Source organism: Danio rerio, chromosome 7 (genome assembly GCF_049306965.1).
Source record: "Danio rerio strain Tuebingen ecotype United States chromosome 7, GRCz12tu, whole genome shotgun sequence".
NCBI classification, from domain to species: domain Eukaryota; kingdom Metazoa; phylum Chordata; class Actinopteri; order Cypriniformes; family Danionidae; genus Danio; species Danio rerio.
In genome coordinates, this window is record NC_133182.1 from 24964898 (window position 1) to 24982449 (window position 17552).

The 17552-nt window shown below is 37.5% G+C and overlaps 1 protein-coding gene across 6 annotated transcripts; it reads right to left on the bottom strand.

Annotated features, from left to right (window-relative positions):
* Window positions 1-1068: 1068 nt before the first annotated feature.
* rcor2 (REST corepressor 2) lies at window positions 1069-16873 on the bottom strand. 6 transcript variants are annotated; one of them, NM_205638.1, is given in 13 exon segments: window positions 1069-2324; window positions 2435-2649; window positions 4539-4596; window positions 4782-4859; window positions 5058-5297; window positions 5894-5960; window positions 6049-6173; window positions 6464-6625; window positions 6718-6770; window positions 11143-11223; window positions 11542-11598; window positions 11897-12019; window positions 15458-15736. In NM_205638.1, coding segments are annotated over 12 exon segments (1611 nt in total). In that variant the 5' UTR covers window positions 12006-12019; window positions 15458-15736; the 3' UTR covers window positions 1069-1958.
* Window positions 16874-17552: the final 679 nt, after the last annotated feature.

A 17552-nucleotide genomic window follows, 5' to 3' on the forward strand; every position in this document is an offset into this window, starting at 1 on the left:
GGCCACCCCTAAAGAATAATAAAGGGCTGAAAAGTAAATGAATGAATGTTAATTTTGACGATATACAATTTGTAAACAGGCCCGTAGCCAGCCTGGTGAAAGGGGTGGTTCTTTTATGCAGTTATGCGCCTCATTTTTTTAATTTAATTATGAGATTCAAACACTGCATTTTATTGACATTTTAAGCAGAATTCTTTTACTGGATTAGCTAGTGGGGTGGTCATCATTACCACACTTTTTCATGTACCAAAACATTTCCTAAAGATTTAGAATAAAGAAAAGCCTAAAAAAAAATATTTTTATAAAAAATAATATTTATTACATCATATATTATTTGAAAACAAATAGGAATCTGGTAAAGTTTTATTTTGAAAACTGTGGCCTATTATTATCATTTATTAGGCAAAAACAAACTGTCCACACATTTAACTTTTCTCAGTCCGGCCATTTCAGTAAAAAATAATTAAAACATAATTATAATAATATTACTAATAATGCAGAGTGTCACAATTTTTTGAGCCTCTTTTGTAATTTTGAAAATTCATGGATAAAACCAATAGCCAAAATATATTCAAATGAATTTAATATAGGCCGCTTTTGGTGCTTCACACCTTTTTATTGGTGATTTTTGTTTCAAGCTCCTGTTAGCATTGGCCAAAACTGATTAGCTGAAGTCACTGAAGCGTCAACCAACAGAGGATTCCGCCTGATCTTAAAGCCTTTTTTATGGGTTATTTTCACTATTTATGATGGCACAGCAGTCAAAATAGGACACATATTTTGTCATGTATAGGACACATTCTTGACTAAAGATGAATTAAAATTGTTCTCTAAGTCACGTTCAGACACCTCACCCCCAAACACTTCATTTTTATGGATGAATCAATAGTTTTAAACACGGTTCACATTCAGAATTAAGCCTTAGCTGGATATTACACTTCATTTAGAGCTGTGTTACACTGCATGGAAGGTCCTTTTCAAAAACCCTTAATAGTGGCTAGTTTGGAATAGTAAAATGAGGGTTCCTGTATCATGTAAAACATCTGTAGATTCTTCAGTCACAACAAATTCATTTGGTAATTTTCACTTTATTCTGAAAAAAAAGGAAAAATTAAAACAGAAATAGTCACAAGCAAATCCAGTTCACAAGTTAACAGTTCTCACATACATACGTTTTGGAGGAAATGAGAACTCCAGCACAAGCGTTCTCTGGAATCATCTTTAGTGTTTTAACGCTTTCCTGTTTGTGCCTTTAAGAGCGAGACGAAATCAGTGTATTTCAGAGTTGCAACAAAAAAAGTCAAGTATTTTGCATCACTTAGTGCTTCCACAATATTAACTATTACTACATAAATTCACTACCTAACAGTATCGTAAGGACCTAATTATACAAACAACAAACACTGCCTCCCCAGTATGATTCTATCAACATGCTCTTCAGCGGGAAAGTGGCTATACACAATTACACCATGTGTGCTTCAGAGCACTCAGTAGTGCCTGTAGTCATACACACTAGGTGCTGTGCAGCTGTGGCCAAAGAGATGGTGGATGTTTGTTGTCGTTTTTAATTCCAGTGTATATAATTTTTACCCCACAATTTTGGTTAAACTTCTGACTTCCACTAAGCTTTCTATGACAGATGGCGTTCTAGTCGCTGTAGGTACAGTGGAAGCAGCTGTGCTTAAGACTGTTCACGAGGTATAACTGTAGGACCTGAGGACAGATGGGTTTGTGGGGCAGTAGGGTTTGGTTTTTTTGGCAAGACTGTGGTTCATATGCCTGTATATACGGAGGGCTCTCCTTACACGGTTTGGGATCGTCCTTCCTGACTTTAGTTTCTCTGGTTTCTTACAATTCTACAACATTGCCCTTTTACATTGATTTGAGACCAAATTCTCAATTAAACGACTATTCAGATTTCCATACACCATTATAAAAAGGCAAATACTACATGGCGGTCAGTGTGACTGAGGGGACTCCACCTTCAGCCCCACCAGTGAGGGCGGCAGCTGTCCGGCAGAGGATGAGGAGGAACTTAGAGAGTTCCTCAGTGCCCCCTGGTGGAGCGTGGACGCAATTGCAGGTCTGATAAGAGGAGGGGGAGGGTGATTGTGAGGGGTCCGGTTTTGTAGAGGTCGCGTCTGAAGTGGGGGAGGCTGGCGCAGCAGGCTAGGGGGTGCTGAAGGGGGCGCGGGGCGCAGTAAGGGTGGAGGTTGAGTGAGGGGTGGGGAGGACTGAGCTGAACTGTGGTTCCCAGAGGCACTACCCTCAGAAGAGGGCAGGGGACTGTCGGAGTGAGGCGGAGAGATGCCATCCATCTTCACCTAGGACATCAAAGAAAAGAGATGAATCTCTATTTTTGGTCAACTGCATTTCAAACAAGTTCAAGTTCTACCTTTTACACAACATTCATACAGACGGTCTTCTCTCTCACCTCATCATCTTCCAGCTCTGCAGACCCATTCAGCTCTGTGTTCACAGTCCTCCCGCTGCTTCCTTGAACCTCCTGTTCTGCCTGCCATTCACGTAGCACCTCCTCAAGATTGAAGCGTCTCCGGTAGCTGACGAAGAACGAGCTGACTTGTGCCACCGTCTTGTTGCCAATCACATCTGCTATGGCAGCAAAATCTTTACCATATCGCCTGACAGCTGGAGAGGAAAACAGATACATGATGAATCTGCACCAAACAATGCATTACCAAGCAGATTATCCTACATGTTTAATGTGAATACTTGATTTTGATTGGCCAGTCACAGCAAGGGTAAACTGCACCTCAACAACCTTAAACACTAGCAACTGTTAATGTACAGCACGTCCAGGTATCGAGGATTCATCTCTTTTTCATATTAAAGAAACTACACTTTTTTGGGAATAGGCTCATTTTACAACTCCCCTAGAGTAAAACAGCAGAGTTTTACCATTTTTGAATTTAGTCAGACTATCTCTGGGTTTGGAGAGCACTTTTATTTTAGCTAAACTTAAATCATTGAATTGGATTAGATCGAGATTAAATCGGATTCAAATAATAAATCAAATAAGATTATTAAATAGATAATTTTCCTATTTAAAGCTTGACTCCTCCAGTGTAGTTACGCTGTGTACTAATACCAACAGAAAATGAAATGTTGCTACTTTCTTGGCCAATATGTCTAGTAACTATACTATCATTCTGGCTTAATAATGAAGGAACTTCACTGCCTTTTAATGGTTGCAGCAGGCGCAATGATATTACACAGTGCTGTTACCTAGTTACCTAGCTAAGGACAATTTTCAGGTGTTGCGTAATATCATTGTGCCTACTGCAGCCATGATATGTCACCAAATTTCCTTGATTATGCCAGACTGAGCATAATAGCAGCTAAGTTTCCTAGCCATATCAACCTAGAATAAATAAGCATTTTTTTCCCCTTTGGTTTTAGTACATGATGCAACTACAGAAGAGTGAAGCTTTAAAGAGGAAAATTATCAAAACTCTTTTACAATTTTATTTAACAAGATGCTAATGGTCTAATCCGGTTCAATGATTCATGCTAAGCTAAGTTAAAAAGGTTTTCACTAGAGCCAGAGATCTACTGAATGGGTTCAAAGAAGCTGTAAACTAGGGGAGTTGTAAAAGGAGCATATTTCAAGTGGAGTATTCCTTTAATGCGGCAGCTGTCATCTTGCGGTTATCAATTGTATAGAAATTCTATTCAGTATTAATAGTTCTGAAATATTCTTTCTGAGTTCATCTGCTTTCCTGGACAATTGTTTCACTGTGAGGGATACACTGTAATGGATTATAATATAAAAGGTAAAATTTTAAAACAGTCATCCAAATCAATATCACTTGCTTCATTTTTATTTATGAGGTGAAAAAGCATACAGTAGAAGTTAAGATTGCACCTCAACTCTTAAAGGTGCAATAGGAGATCTTGGAATATGCTAACATTAGCCAGATGCAAATCACCGTTCCAAAGTCATGCCTTTTCAATGCATAAATGCACACTAGACAACATCATTACAATATTACATTATAACATTCACCAGAAAAAAAAACATAAAAAACAATGTAGGTTTTTAATGTTTACCTGCCATTCTCTGTCTTAACTGTGTCCATGAATGTATTGAATGTTTTGATTGGACAAATTTTTCTTGGTTCTACACCTTCTCCAAATTTAAAAAAGCATATTAAAGTAATTTGTACCACTTAATTTATTGATTGCAATCAGGATGTAAAAAGATTCTCAACCAGCATAACAAAAATAGACCATCTGAAGACAATCACCTAATGCACCTTTACATTTTTACCTTGCAAACTGCTTCTTTGATGAAGCTTTGCATTTAATCATGTAGTTTGATAAAAATATTTCAACTCAAATCTACATTTACGTTTTAAAAAGTGGTATTATGTGCATCAGGCGTTTGTTATTGCAAAATAACCCCGTTCAAGGGTTATTCTAATGATAACATGCTTTAAATGGTATGCATTATAATCTACAATATAAAATAAAAATAAAAGTGTTTTCATTCAGGAAATAGTGATAACTCAGCTCACCCTGAACAGCTAGGAGCTGCTCCTCCGTTGTCCAACGCGAGTTGATTTTTTGGTTGGGCTGAAGAAAATGCAGCACAAAAAAAATAATTAACATTATGATGTAACATAAAAGTGGCATTTCACTCAAAATTGGTAGAGATAGACGGCAAGCCTAAAACATTGGGGCCACCTTTAAACGCCCTGCATTGATACCAACCATTTATACCATGCTACTCAACTCAAGCAATCCAGGTGGAAACTTACCTCTCTTGGTCTCATGTCTTCAATTCCATCACCTAAGTTGTTCCTTAAAACGCTGTTGGTTTGCTTGATTTTTTGGACCTAAAACAAAACGGCCAAAAAAATTTAAATAGTGACAACTGCATATATATCACTAAGATTTCTATAATTGTATGGCTTTATATATTTCTTTGAAAATACAGTATATTGTTAAATATAGTATATAATATTGTTAGTGTATTTGCGTTTGAGTCTCTCAGATTTGATCCATTAATCAAAACTTGGTTTCATGCACATTACCTGTCTCTTTAGTGACACTAGCTGTGTGTCCAGCTGTCTGATAGTAACAGCTCCTGAATCAGTGGATGCAGAAAGGGCGACAATGTCCTCCTGTTCCAGGTGCATGCCTTTAGGAGGCCTGCGGCGAGCTCGAAGAGGGTGGTGACGGTACTGCGCACTCTGGTTCTCTTTCCGGGTCAGACAAGATTTGCTTGGACCTTTCTCGTTTCCTCCTCCATTTCCAGAGTTCTGCTTTGCAGACTAAAAAGCAGCACACATACAATATTTTTAAATAAATATTTTAAGCTAAATATCATATGAAGGGTGTACTTTAGACCATGCAACTGGTCAGTATTTTTTTTGCGGTCACTAGTCCCTCATCACTACTTTTATTATTAATATTCCAAGTAGTAATACTCTTTTCAGACTACAGGATATACTTGCATTATAAACTTCTAATTCAGAAAAAATACAACTACAAGAAAACATCTATTCTTCACTGTTATGCAGCTTCACTTCTTCCAATTGCAAGAAATAAGGTCTTTTCATAATTCTAGTTTTAAAAATGGTCATGAAAAAGTCTTATTTGTGAAATGGTAACTCAGAATTGGACTTTATACAACTTTTTGAAATTACTTATGTTAACATGGTGACAGTGGCGCAAGACAAAAAAAAACTTGCAAGACAAAAAAAAAAAAATCACAATTACCATTTTAAAATTTCATATTATAAACAGGTTTCCATAGTAAATTAATACGGAGTTATTAGCTGTAGATATAATGATTATGCAAATTAGTCGCATATCATGTTGGACAGTTCATCATAGAGTTTGGTTATTTGTTACACCACATGCTCACCTCTTTCTTGGCATTGATCTCAAAGTCACTGTCGCTACCTGGATCTCCTTCCTCTATCTCATCATTACTGGCAGGAACACAAATACACACTTTGTAATCCTATATGTCTGGAGGCCACAAACATTTCAATTAATTTTCCTCTTCTCTCTTTTTACCTCTCATTCTTTTCTCTCTTGCTGAGGAGTTTGCGAGCTTGGCGATCCATGACGCTGGTTCGTGTTCTGGTTTTCTTCCAGGAGTAGTAGTACTTCACCAGGCTTGTGATCATCTTGTCTGGAAGCTGAGCAATAAAAACAACAGATGGATGCAACCAAGTTAATACAAGCACAAGATATGTCCCGATTCAAGCTTGTGCATGCAAACTCCCTTTTTATGTTCTCTGGAATAGTTTCAAATCATTTAAATGTTCTGATGGATGTAATCACAGCAGGATCTTTGTACGAGACAATAGGTCATATTGTTGACATTGAGACCCCTCTACATGGATGTGTGATTTTACACTAGTGTAGTTGCGGGCAGATGTGAGATCAGCAGATGACTCTTATATAACCCATCTTGCCTCCTGCTCACCATCTGTTGGATGCGATGGAAGCTCTTGCCATGAAAGCTGAAAGCCTGTTCAAACAGAACTTTGTCTTCCACAGTCCACTCATCAGGAAACGGAGTGAAATTGGCCAGGTCAGCCAGTGACTTCTCCACATCATGCTTGTGCCACAGAAGCATGCCAAGAGCCTGTTGATATAACGCAGGAGGATAGTATAAGTGATCAATGCCTCCATCTAGAGGATTTGCCTATAATGCTTAATGTTTATGTCAAGTGGTACCTGTTCCATGTTGTATCCATGCTTTTCTTTGGCCATTAGAATATACTCATCCACTGAGAACAAAAAAAAGAGGGGAAAAAAAAAAAGAGTTTCTTTATTAACAAAAAATGGTATAGCTGAATACCACACAATACAATTATCATACCTTGCAGAATTGCACACCTTGCACACAACAAAGTGGAAAGTAAATAATATGAATGATTCATTGGATCAATAATGTTTTTTAAATCAATTAATTAGATTTAAGTCACAATATTATCCGTTTAACAACTGTTTGATTGTTTTTCTTAAACACATTTCTTTAATTCCACATATTTTGTAAATATTTAATGCTTCTTATAGACAAGAAAAATACTAACTTGAAAATTAATTACTTAAAAACAACAACGCAATAAAAACCATGAATAGTTTCCATCAGGGGTGTCAAAACCCGGTAATGGAGTGCCGGTGTCCTGCACAGTTTAGGTTTAACTTTCTTTAACACGCCTGCCTGGAAGTTTCTAGTACACCTCTTAAGAGCTTGATTAGCTGGTTCAGGTGTGTTTAATTGGGGTTGGAGCTAAAATATGCAGGACACCGGTCCTCCAGGACCGATTTTGGACACCCCCTGGTCTACATCAACATAGATTGGACAATTTCTTTTAAGCATGAAAACAATAACAGTTGAGTACAGCTTTACAGTTTAACCATATATTAATAATTTGTTGTTTTGCTTGATTCTATTTTCAATTACATGTAATTAATTTTCTAGAGTTGTGGCAAAAAAAAGAGAAATCAATTCTGAGTTTTGCTATTCTCTCAAGGATTCTGAGCTTAGTTTTTAACAGCAGAAGGTGCTGTATGCTTTACAAACTGTCATATCTGCTTGCATCCAATTCCTTACCAGTACCACTACAACAGAAAATAACTATTAATAATGGAAGAAAAGATTTAAATTTCCTGTAAAGTGCTTTTGCAGGGCTCAAAATTGTGACCATATTGGTCGCATATGTGCCAGAAACTTGAGCTACGCAACATGATAATGTATTTGGGAGCATTTGTGCGACTGCATATAATGATTGTAGTGTGACCTTTTTTGATTTTTTTTTCTACAAACGTGCTGAATCCCTCTTCCCTGCTGCGTAGATCTTATATTGGTTCATATTAGCTGCCAATCACTCAATGCCTTCTGCTGTCAGATGACAGGGAGCTTTTATGACCACGGGAAATACAAACAGCTGGACTCAGAGGAAGCCGCAATGAAAAGTAGGCTACACAGGTTTGCAAACCCACCTAAAGTTACAATTAATGGCGTTGATGATAGCGATAGTGGTTAATGTTTATCCTCCAGTCGAGAGTGTGATTTCAGAAAGAGTGCTGAAGGTCTCAGAGTGGATCAGCTGTTTAATGGCCCGAATCTTGATGCACTGGATTCACTGTGCGTTTAACGCGAATGGCAGCTAAATGTGAAATCTAACACTGTATACATCAGTGCCTAAGAAGCTCGACTTTACTAGTTTAGTTTCATTTTAATCTATACTGTGGCTCATGATGAACCTCGGCTCAGTTGGCGGTTCTGTGTGGAGTGTGCATGTTCTCCCTGCCTTCGCGTGGGTTTCCTCCGGGTGCTCTGGTTTCCCCCACAGTCCAAAGACATGCGGTACAGGTGAATTGGGTAGGCTAAATTGTCCGTAGTGTATGAGTGTGTGTGTGTGGAAAATGAATGAATGAATGTGGTTCATAACAAAGAACAGTAATGCATGGGCAGTCATTGTGAGATTCTTGATCTGCCCTGCTCATATTGGGTGGGCTGACTCACCTGCTTTCTTACACAAACACAGTAAAATGTAAATCAGCATATAGAGAGACATTTTTTAAATTTAAAATGTGCAGTTTCTATCAGCGTGCACATGTGCGAATCGACATGCATTTTAAAGAATAGTGCAAAAACCATATTTCTAACTGCAATGCTTCATTTTAGTTTGATGCAAACCATAGACTTATTTTTCATAATAAATCTATAATTTTTTATAGCACATAGTTCTCATTCAAGCACATTTAGGTACTTCATTGTTACTATTATTGTCATCATTGACCATTAATATTTTATATGTATTAGACATTTAATTTGGAATTATTGTGCAAATATCAATAAGTCATCACTGCATTAGTTAGATAGTTGTTTCTGTTTTTTGTAAATTCTGATTGATGTTGTTTTTAAATATAATAAATTTGTTATTATACAATTTGCAGTGGTGCTTATATATTTTTTGTGGGGGATCCAAAATTTTTGAAGTTGCGAGCACCAATGCTACCAAGTAAAAAGGTTCATTTCGAGCCCTGTTTTGAAATGATGCTTGACAGTCTCAACTGAAACAGGAAGACAGGGTGTGTCTATCACAACTCTGCCATTCAGAGCTGTTGTTGAGGGCAGACTCACAGTCTACAGTAGTGATACTGAGTCTGACTCACCATTTCTCCACTTTTAAAATACAGATTTCTGTGCAAGTCACATGAGTCCGATATGTTTTGTGGTTTGTACCAATTGGTGCATATAATATGCTCTGTGGTGTGTGATACTATGTAGGATGCTATGATACTATTGTCCTTTAAACAAAGAAAACTATATATCATTTGAAAGTTTAACATTTCTAGTTTTCATATCTGGTGAAAATTTTTTTCATAGGAATTAAGGAGCAGCAATTATTTAGTGATTTGAACAAGGATGCTCATTAGGGGAAAAAAGCATTATTTTGCTACAGCAATTCACATGTTAAACATACTTTTGTTTTTAGTGGTTAATTTCAAAACTCAAACCACCAAACTGCCCATACTACTTTGGAATTTAGTGTCTTTTTTAAACAAATTTTGTCAAAAGTATTTAAAAATATATATAAGATTCATATCCCTCAAAACATTCGAAGGTGCCTTTATATGATCATTACCTAGTTATGTTTGGTACTGTGCTCAAATAAAATCTCATTGAATGTTAATTTTTTGAGATATCAACTTTAAATTTGTAATAAAATTTGTTCAAATATTTAACCAAAATTTAAAACAAAAGAAAGTTGTTTTGGAATTCTAATAGTGTTGTCACATACAGTATATATTCATCCAAGCTCAGCAAGACCTGGCAGGCAAAAAATGTTGTGCACACTGCCAGCCAAAATGATGTTGCGCACACTTAAACCGAATTTCCAACAACTCTGCGATAACATATGCACTGGACACGTAAAGTATGAATCAATCTTAACATTATACCACGGCACAAACATGGCTTAATTCAGAATCTCAATAATTGACGTGATTATTTCTTATGTCTATAAGGATATAATAATATTGAAGTCCTATTACAGTATGTACGCGTATCAGGGAGTTGCTATCAATATGCAATATAATAAAAGTGCCTTGAATGTGTCTACTTATTTACAAGTGCATTCTTGTTTTTAAATTCTTTATTCATTCATTCATTCATTTTCTTGTCGGCTTAGTCCCTTTATTAATCCCGGGTCGCCACAGCGGAATGAACCGCCAACTTATCCAGCAAGATTTTACACAGCGGATGCCCTTCCAGCCGCAACCCATCTCAGGGAAACATCCACGCACACTCATTCTCACACACAACGGAAAATTTAGCCTACCCAATTCACCTGTACCACATGTCTTTGGACTGTGGTGGAAACCGAAGCATTTGGAGGAAACCCACGCAACAGCAGGGAGAACATGCAAACTCCACACAGAAACGCCAACTGAGCTAAGGCTCGAACCAGTGACCCAGCGACCTTCTTGCTGTGAGGTGAACGTGCTACCTACTGCGCCACTGCGTCGCCCTTTGAATTCATTAATGTACATAAATAGATCAATGGGACTATGCACATTTTACAAGGTAACATATCCTTTAATAATTAAATTGATTACTCAAAAAAAAAATTGCCACAACTCTAGAACAATCTGCCGTCATTTATTCATCTACACTTGTTCCAAAACTGTTTAAGTTTCTTCTGTTGAGCGCAGAATAAGTTATTTTGATGAACGTTAGAAACAGAAATAGCAATAAACATCCATATTATTTGTAAATGTCAACAGATTTCCAATGTAAGACATCCAAAATCTGCTCAACTGACATAAGAAACTTAAGCATTAAAAAGAAAAGATTTGGAACAACTTGAGGGGAGCGAAGGAATCAAGTAAGTAAGTTTTCTTTTTGGAATAAACTACACCTTAAATTATCCAGGATTTTTTGCATCTAGTAAAAAAAAAAAAAAAAAATATATATATATATATATATATATATATATATATATATATATATATATATATATATATATAATAGTTTCAGCTTAAATGTAAATTACTTTTTTCTTTCTAAAGTGCACATCAACAATAGCCTTTTGCCAGACAATCAGCAGTTTTTGACATATCTACATATAAATATTTGCCCCTTACACATGGCATCAGAAACTTGGCTGTTTGGTGACCAGACCAGCATGCTCCTCTGGTCCTTCTCACCATAGCGGGATGCACAGTCTGTCAACACAAAGAACAAACATGTCTGTTGCACAGCAGCTTCTCTCAAATACATCTGCAACTGTTTCCTCCCTCCAACATCCTTGTCTTTTCACTTCACTGCCTCTCTGCTGTTCTTGTCTGTATTCTTATATCATATATATAGTTTACTCAAAGAGTATATCGGTGTTCTCTCCTACTCCCCATAACTTGAGTGCACACAGAAACACCTACACGCAGCCCTTTATCTTATCATGCTCATGCAGACTGAAAAAAAAATGCATGGAGTTCAGAGATACACTCATCTCTTCCGAGATTAACTCCCAACTCCCTCTTTACCTGGTTTGAACTCTGGGATCTGTGCCTGGTAGTCCCCACCAACGCGGATCATACTGTCTGTTTCAAAAGAGCAAGAGAGAAAAAGACGGTCAGGGAGAGGGGAAAAAAACAGACATGAAACTGGCAGTGCATCCTCACAGAGGGCAGAGGAAGAAAAGTGGGTGGAGGGAGAGCAGAAACAATGAACAGGGATGCTTGACCGAACACACAGAGAGACACCGATATATCCAAACATTTTACACTTAAATTCAACCATTTAGGATTGATGTTGTTTTTAGGATTGTTCTACCATTTTATTGAATTAAAGGTGCAGATGGTGGCTTGGACTTGCTGGGTACAAATGTGTCAGACGTACCATTTGGGTGTTCCTCATCACTGCTCTCTTCCTCAGAGTGCTGGCTGTTCCCGTTCGTGACTGTTTTGGCCCTGCTTCGGGACAGCACACCAGACCCTGATCGCTCCATCACTGATGGAAAGGCTGAGAGAGAGATTTGAGTTGGCCTTTGTTTTCAAAGTCTTAAAGGGATAGTCCTCAAAACAAGCCTTCATTAAATATTCACTCAGCTTATATGTACCTTCTTATTGTGTAACACAGAACAACACTATAACTGTTGTTGCCCACAAAGAGAAAGTCAATGAAGTCCAAAATAAACCAGTAGGTCATATAAGTCTAAAGAGATAATGAATAATTGTGTATGAATTAATGTAGATTATATACAAATAACAATAATGTTCCCGTAAATCTGAGGCAAATCACTTTTACTGGAATAAGGCATGGTACTGGAATTAGGGATGGTATAAGATTCTGACGGTATGATAACCTTGGATAAAAATGATAACCTTGGAAAAAAAATACCACGGTTTTACAGTATTGTGATTACTGCTCTAAAATATATTCCTTCTGAATGTCTGGATAAAAAACTAAAACATTTAAAATATTTTGGAGCAGTAAACATGTTAAGCTGAATAATTCAAATGATTCATTGACTTCTGCTTTCTTCAAAAAAAAACTCATTTCTTTACAATTTCAAACAATCAGGGTATCATTTTAGATATCTTTTCTGTTGGAGATAATGTTGTCCTAAAAAAACAAAACAAAAAAAAATCTTACATATACCTTAGTGACAGTATTACAGAAAATATTAGCAGCTCTAAAACCTTGACTTTTCCCAAACCGCCGTATACAGTTGAAGTCAGAATTATTAGCCCCCCTGAGTTATTAGCCCCCTGTTTAATGGAGAGTAGATTTATTCACAACATTTCTAAACATAATAGTTTTAATAACTCATTTTTATACACTGATTTATTTTATCTTTGCCATGATGACAATAAATAATATTTGACTAGATATTTTACAAGACACTTCTATAAAGCTTAAAGTGACATTTAAAGGCTTAACTAGATTAATTAAGTTAACTAGGCAGGTTAGGGTATTTAGGCAAAATATTATATAATGACGGTCTGTTCTGCAGACTATCGAAAAAATCTTGCTTAAAGGGGCTAATAATTTTGACCTTAAAATGTTTTTTTTTTTTAAATAAAACCGCTTTTATTCTAGCCAAAATAAAACAAATGAGACTTTATCCAGAAGAAAAAATAATATCACACATACTGTGAAAATTTGCTTGTTCTGTTAAACACCATTTGAGAAATATTTAAAAAAGAAAAGAAAATTCAAAGGGGGGCTAATAATTCTAATTTCAACTGTAACTTGAAAAATATTTCATCTAAGGCTTCAAAAGTTCATATTATTGTAATAAAAATGTGTTTAACTAAAATATTACATAAAGTTTAGGAATCCACCAATACGGACATTTTGGATTATACTGATAACTCGGAAGCCAATAAAAAAATATATAGCCCTATGAATAAAATGATTACATTGTTTTTCTGAGCCTACTTATAAAAACAGAATCCAAAAACTGCCATTATCTATTATTCATTCTACCGTAAACTCACCTAAAGTGTGTGTCTACTGCATGTGACATGCCACATCTTGTAGAAGGCCTTAATTAAAATGCTCATGTTCAACAGCACCCATCTTAAGTGGCTCAAAAGCAGAAATAATCCACAATGTAATTTCATTGTTTATCTGGCCAACAATAAAAATAAGCATTTTTTGGGCCATACTGATAGGGTCACCAAGATACCATGCATCTTTAATAAAAAACGACAACCACCAGGATGTACAGGATGTAAATTTTAGTCTACAAATAAAATGACTGATCAAATAAAATCACTAAAATTATTATAATCCATGATCATAATGGCAGAATCTTTGCAGAACCTCTAAGGTCGAATTTTTTTCATTAAGCCATATATATATATCAAGCATCAGTATCGCAATGTGCCAATCCACAATAGTCACATAGCAGGATCTGCAATGTTGAGTTGGGATTATACTTGAACAGCAATTCATTTCCAAATTTAAACCTTAGAGAGAAGGCATATTTGCATGTGTTTTAAGGCCTGTGACTCAGAGCAGTTCAAGTTAATTTAAGAAATTATGTAGTTTTGACATTAACTGTACATAGTTATTTACACAAAGGCTATACAATGTTATTTTATTTTTGACTATTTAATTTATGAATACTTTTAGACTCAGTTAATTTTTACTCTCCTCTACAAAATCTTCAATCAATCCAAATACATATATTTTTTTCCAAATGAAGCGATTCACATCATGTGGTGAAATTGTATTCATATAGCAATGTATACATCACAGAAATACAAAATATCGCAATACCACTTTTGTCCAATAATGTGCAGCCATACCTCGTGTACAGTGGCCAATCTTCTGAATTTGAATTATTTATAATGTAAAAACTACTAAAGGAACTCAAATAAACCTCAAATCAGTACAAACAACTAAAATAACTCTGTATAGAAATGAATTTTGTCTCAGGGGGACAGTAAAGGGTTTAAATGCTCCTGGTTGTGTTTTGAGTGCCAGGTGATGGAGTTGATTTCGCCTGACTGAGGTATCAAAACAAACACAAAGCGCGGGATACACGCAGTAGAGTAACGTTTCTAAAACGGCAACCAGTTTAGATAACTTTCATTTGATTCAGCGCTCAATAAATGAGACTTTTATTCGGTGGACAAGAAGTCTTTGTTTCCCGAATGATAACGATGCCGGGAGTAAACGCTAAACTGACTTTACACTTTACAAACATGTGCATGAGCAGCTCCAGAACCACAAATAGTAATCTTTATAAAGCGTAAACAATGACCAAAGGATTTATTCCTTAAGCCAACGCCGTTATGATAGCCAGCCACCAAACTGCACCTCTCGATGTGTTCATGAATTTCTTAATTAGGGGAATGTATGAATTAAGATTTTTGAACATGGAAAGCAACTACACAAACAAAAAAGTAAAATTTTCTCATTCAAATAAGTGGACTAATAATGAGCAATTTCGAGAAAAATCAGTTACATAATTAATTCCGCATAACATATCTTATGACACTTCATCAAAAAAAGTTAAATATCATGACATATCTGTTCACACTCACACACACGAAAAAATCGTTATGTGTCATAAAATGAAGCGTTGAATGGACCGCGTGACGTCACGACCAGTGTCTCTATTGATTGAAGTTGCCGTCCGGCGCAGTGTGAATCAAACGTGCTGTTCAGAGGAGTTCAAAACACAGAATATGTGCCCCCGAACTGTCCATGGCATAACAAAGTGGCCAATCAACTCTTAGCAGCGTTTCAGCTGAAAGCAGTTATCGATTGCCCCCTTAAACTCCGAGAGGTCGCATCACTCCGACCACCATCCAATCATCCGTCCCTTGTTCATTTAAACATTTGTGTGAGTAACGCGCAGGGGTCTAGATCGGCCCGTGTAATTTCACCAATTCAACTTAAGAAGTGTAGATAATGAAAGAAACAAAAACATCTCCCCCTCACCTCACTTTTCGTACAGTCGCTCACTCAAGTCTGAGTCCTTTTGTGTAGAGCCACGCTTATGTCCCTATTCCAGTTGTTGGCTAGCTGTCGCTGAACATTTGCCTTATAACGTTAGTTACCAGTCCGAATAGCAGTTCACTACCTGGCGTGCGGGCTTCCTTTCCTATTCAAACTTGTTAAGCAACAAATAAGTGCTGTGAGAAATCAGCACATCGCACTTTTGGTCATATTCAACTACATTAAAGCTTCAGTGGATATTCGCACGTCCCTCATTCTCTCCAGTTCATTGCATCGCCCGCATAGGGATCCTATCCGTGTGTATGTGCCGGGGAGACCCGAGAACTCCTCACAACCAAGAAAACCTTCCGCCCTGTTCGCCTCTCCCCGACTAACTTCCATGTCAATTACATAGTCCCTTTAACCGGCATTAATTTCATAACAAGTGACTCTTACAACGTTACGATTCGATTCGTTTGCGTTAATCTGACTCTCGCAGTTGGCGTACGGGCACTGTTGAAATAGAAACGTTAAATGTAAACATCCCATCGTAAAGTCAGTTATTTATACGTTGGTTGCGACAATATTTAGATTTAAACTTGTATTTGGACAAATTGAGAACATTTCGAACAACTGTGTTCATGAAACGAACTGAACGCCGATCAATTACTTTGTGCTTTACCTGCGGTGCTCTCACATTAAATTATACGGAACTACTTCCTGCTGTGTGTGCGGAGGGATTCGTCAGCTGTGCAATGCAGTGATGAGGCTGCCCAGACCCTTCACTAATGTATGCAGGAAAGAAAAACACTACAACTTGCTTGAGAAAATGAATTTTGTGGTGGATGTCGTGGATTAGGCTTTAGGTAAGGTTCTTTTACTATATTTGGTTGAAAAAAATAGTAACTTAGTATTAAAGAATTTGAAAAGGCACACACTGTAAGCCATCATCTCTGGTCTACATTAATTAAAGACAACCTGGAGGTACCACAGGTGAGAATAAACCTGATAACTAGGCACAATCCTAACACAGACAAAAAGACTGAATCCTAGATTCAGGCTGGACTCCAACATCCTCTCCCTCTGCCAGCAGGCCTATGTGGTGGACAGGTCCTTCCCTGCACACCAGTATACGCTGATATTCTTCCTCTGTGGCCCTTGCAGACAAGAACAGAGGCAGACATACCAGCACTTGTGGCACAAGACCCCTCCCAGCCATCTCTCTCTGTCTATGTTTCTCTCTCCAACCATTTCCTCCCTCCCCTCCTTTGTGCCATCTTGCCAGTAATGTGGAAAAGAACCATCTCCATTTTCTATAACTCACCTTATTTGTCCCTTTCTGGTGATCTCTCTTCTCTTGTCTCTCTCTCTCTCTCTCCTCTTCCTCTCTGTTAGACTTCCTCCATCCTCATCACCTCTGAGTTCCTCTTTCCTCCCCTCCCCCTCTCTCTATTCCTCCTCTTCCTCACTCGCCCCCCCAGCACCCCCCACGCGGGCGTGCGCGCGCACACATGCACACTAGGCAGAGAATGAGGTTTCAGTACTAACAATCTCTGCTCTGCTGGCAACCACAGGCCTGAAGGTGTTGCTTGAGTCCTTCTGTTTTTTTGATCTCCACCAACTCTTAGCAGTAACATGGAAGGCAGAGCCCATTGTTCACGTGGTGCATTAGTATGGCCCTTTTAAGGTCGGATCATGTTTATTTATGAGCACCATAACAGTTATTAATATCAGTCCATCATAGTTATCGAGCACGTATCAAGGTTTGGTGAGAGTTTTGGTGCAGCGGAAGAGATTTTAACAGCGGTGAACTCTCTGACCCCCCTCTCTTGTTTCCCCTCCTGAAAATGCCATCTCTCCCCGTCGCGAGACAGATTACCCGAAAACAAAAGGGTCGGGGCGGGCCTTCATGACGGGCCATCTGCGGGAGGGGCGTGGCCAAGAATATGCAGCGTTCTTTGCATTCAACACATGGATGGACATTTTAAGTTATGATGATGGCTGTGGCTTCCATACAATAATTATAAAGAAGGGATTTTGTCCAAAAAAAATCCTCGATGTGAGTTTCAAAGTTTAATGTTGAAAGTCCACTCGATTT

Excerpts from the sequence above, each read along its gene's own strand:
- rcor2 (XM_005172263.6), bottom strand. The coding sequence starts at position 12,005 with ATGGAGCGATCAGGGTCTGGTGTGCTGTCCCGAAGCAGGGCCAAAACA. Across the intron at positions 6,174-6,463 it reads TCCATCGCATCCAACAGATG|CTTCCAGACAAGATGATCAC; the intron begins GTGAGCAGGAGG and ends TTTATTGCTCAG. Across the intron at positions 2,325-2,434 it reads CAGAGCTGGAAGATGATGAG|GTGAAGATGGATGGCATCTC; the intron begins GTGAGAGAGAAG and ends TTGATGTCCTAG.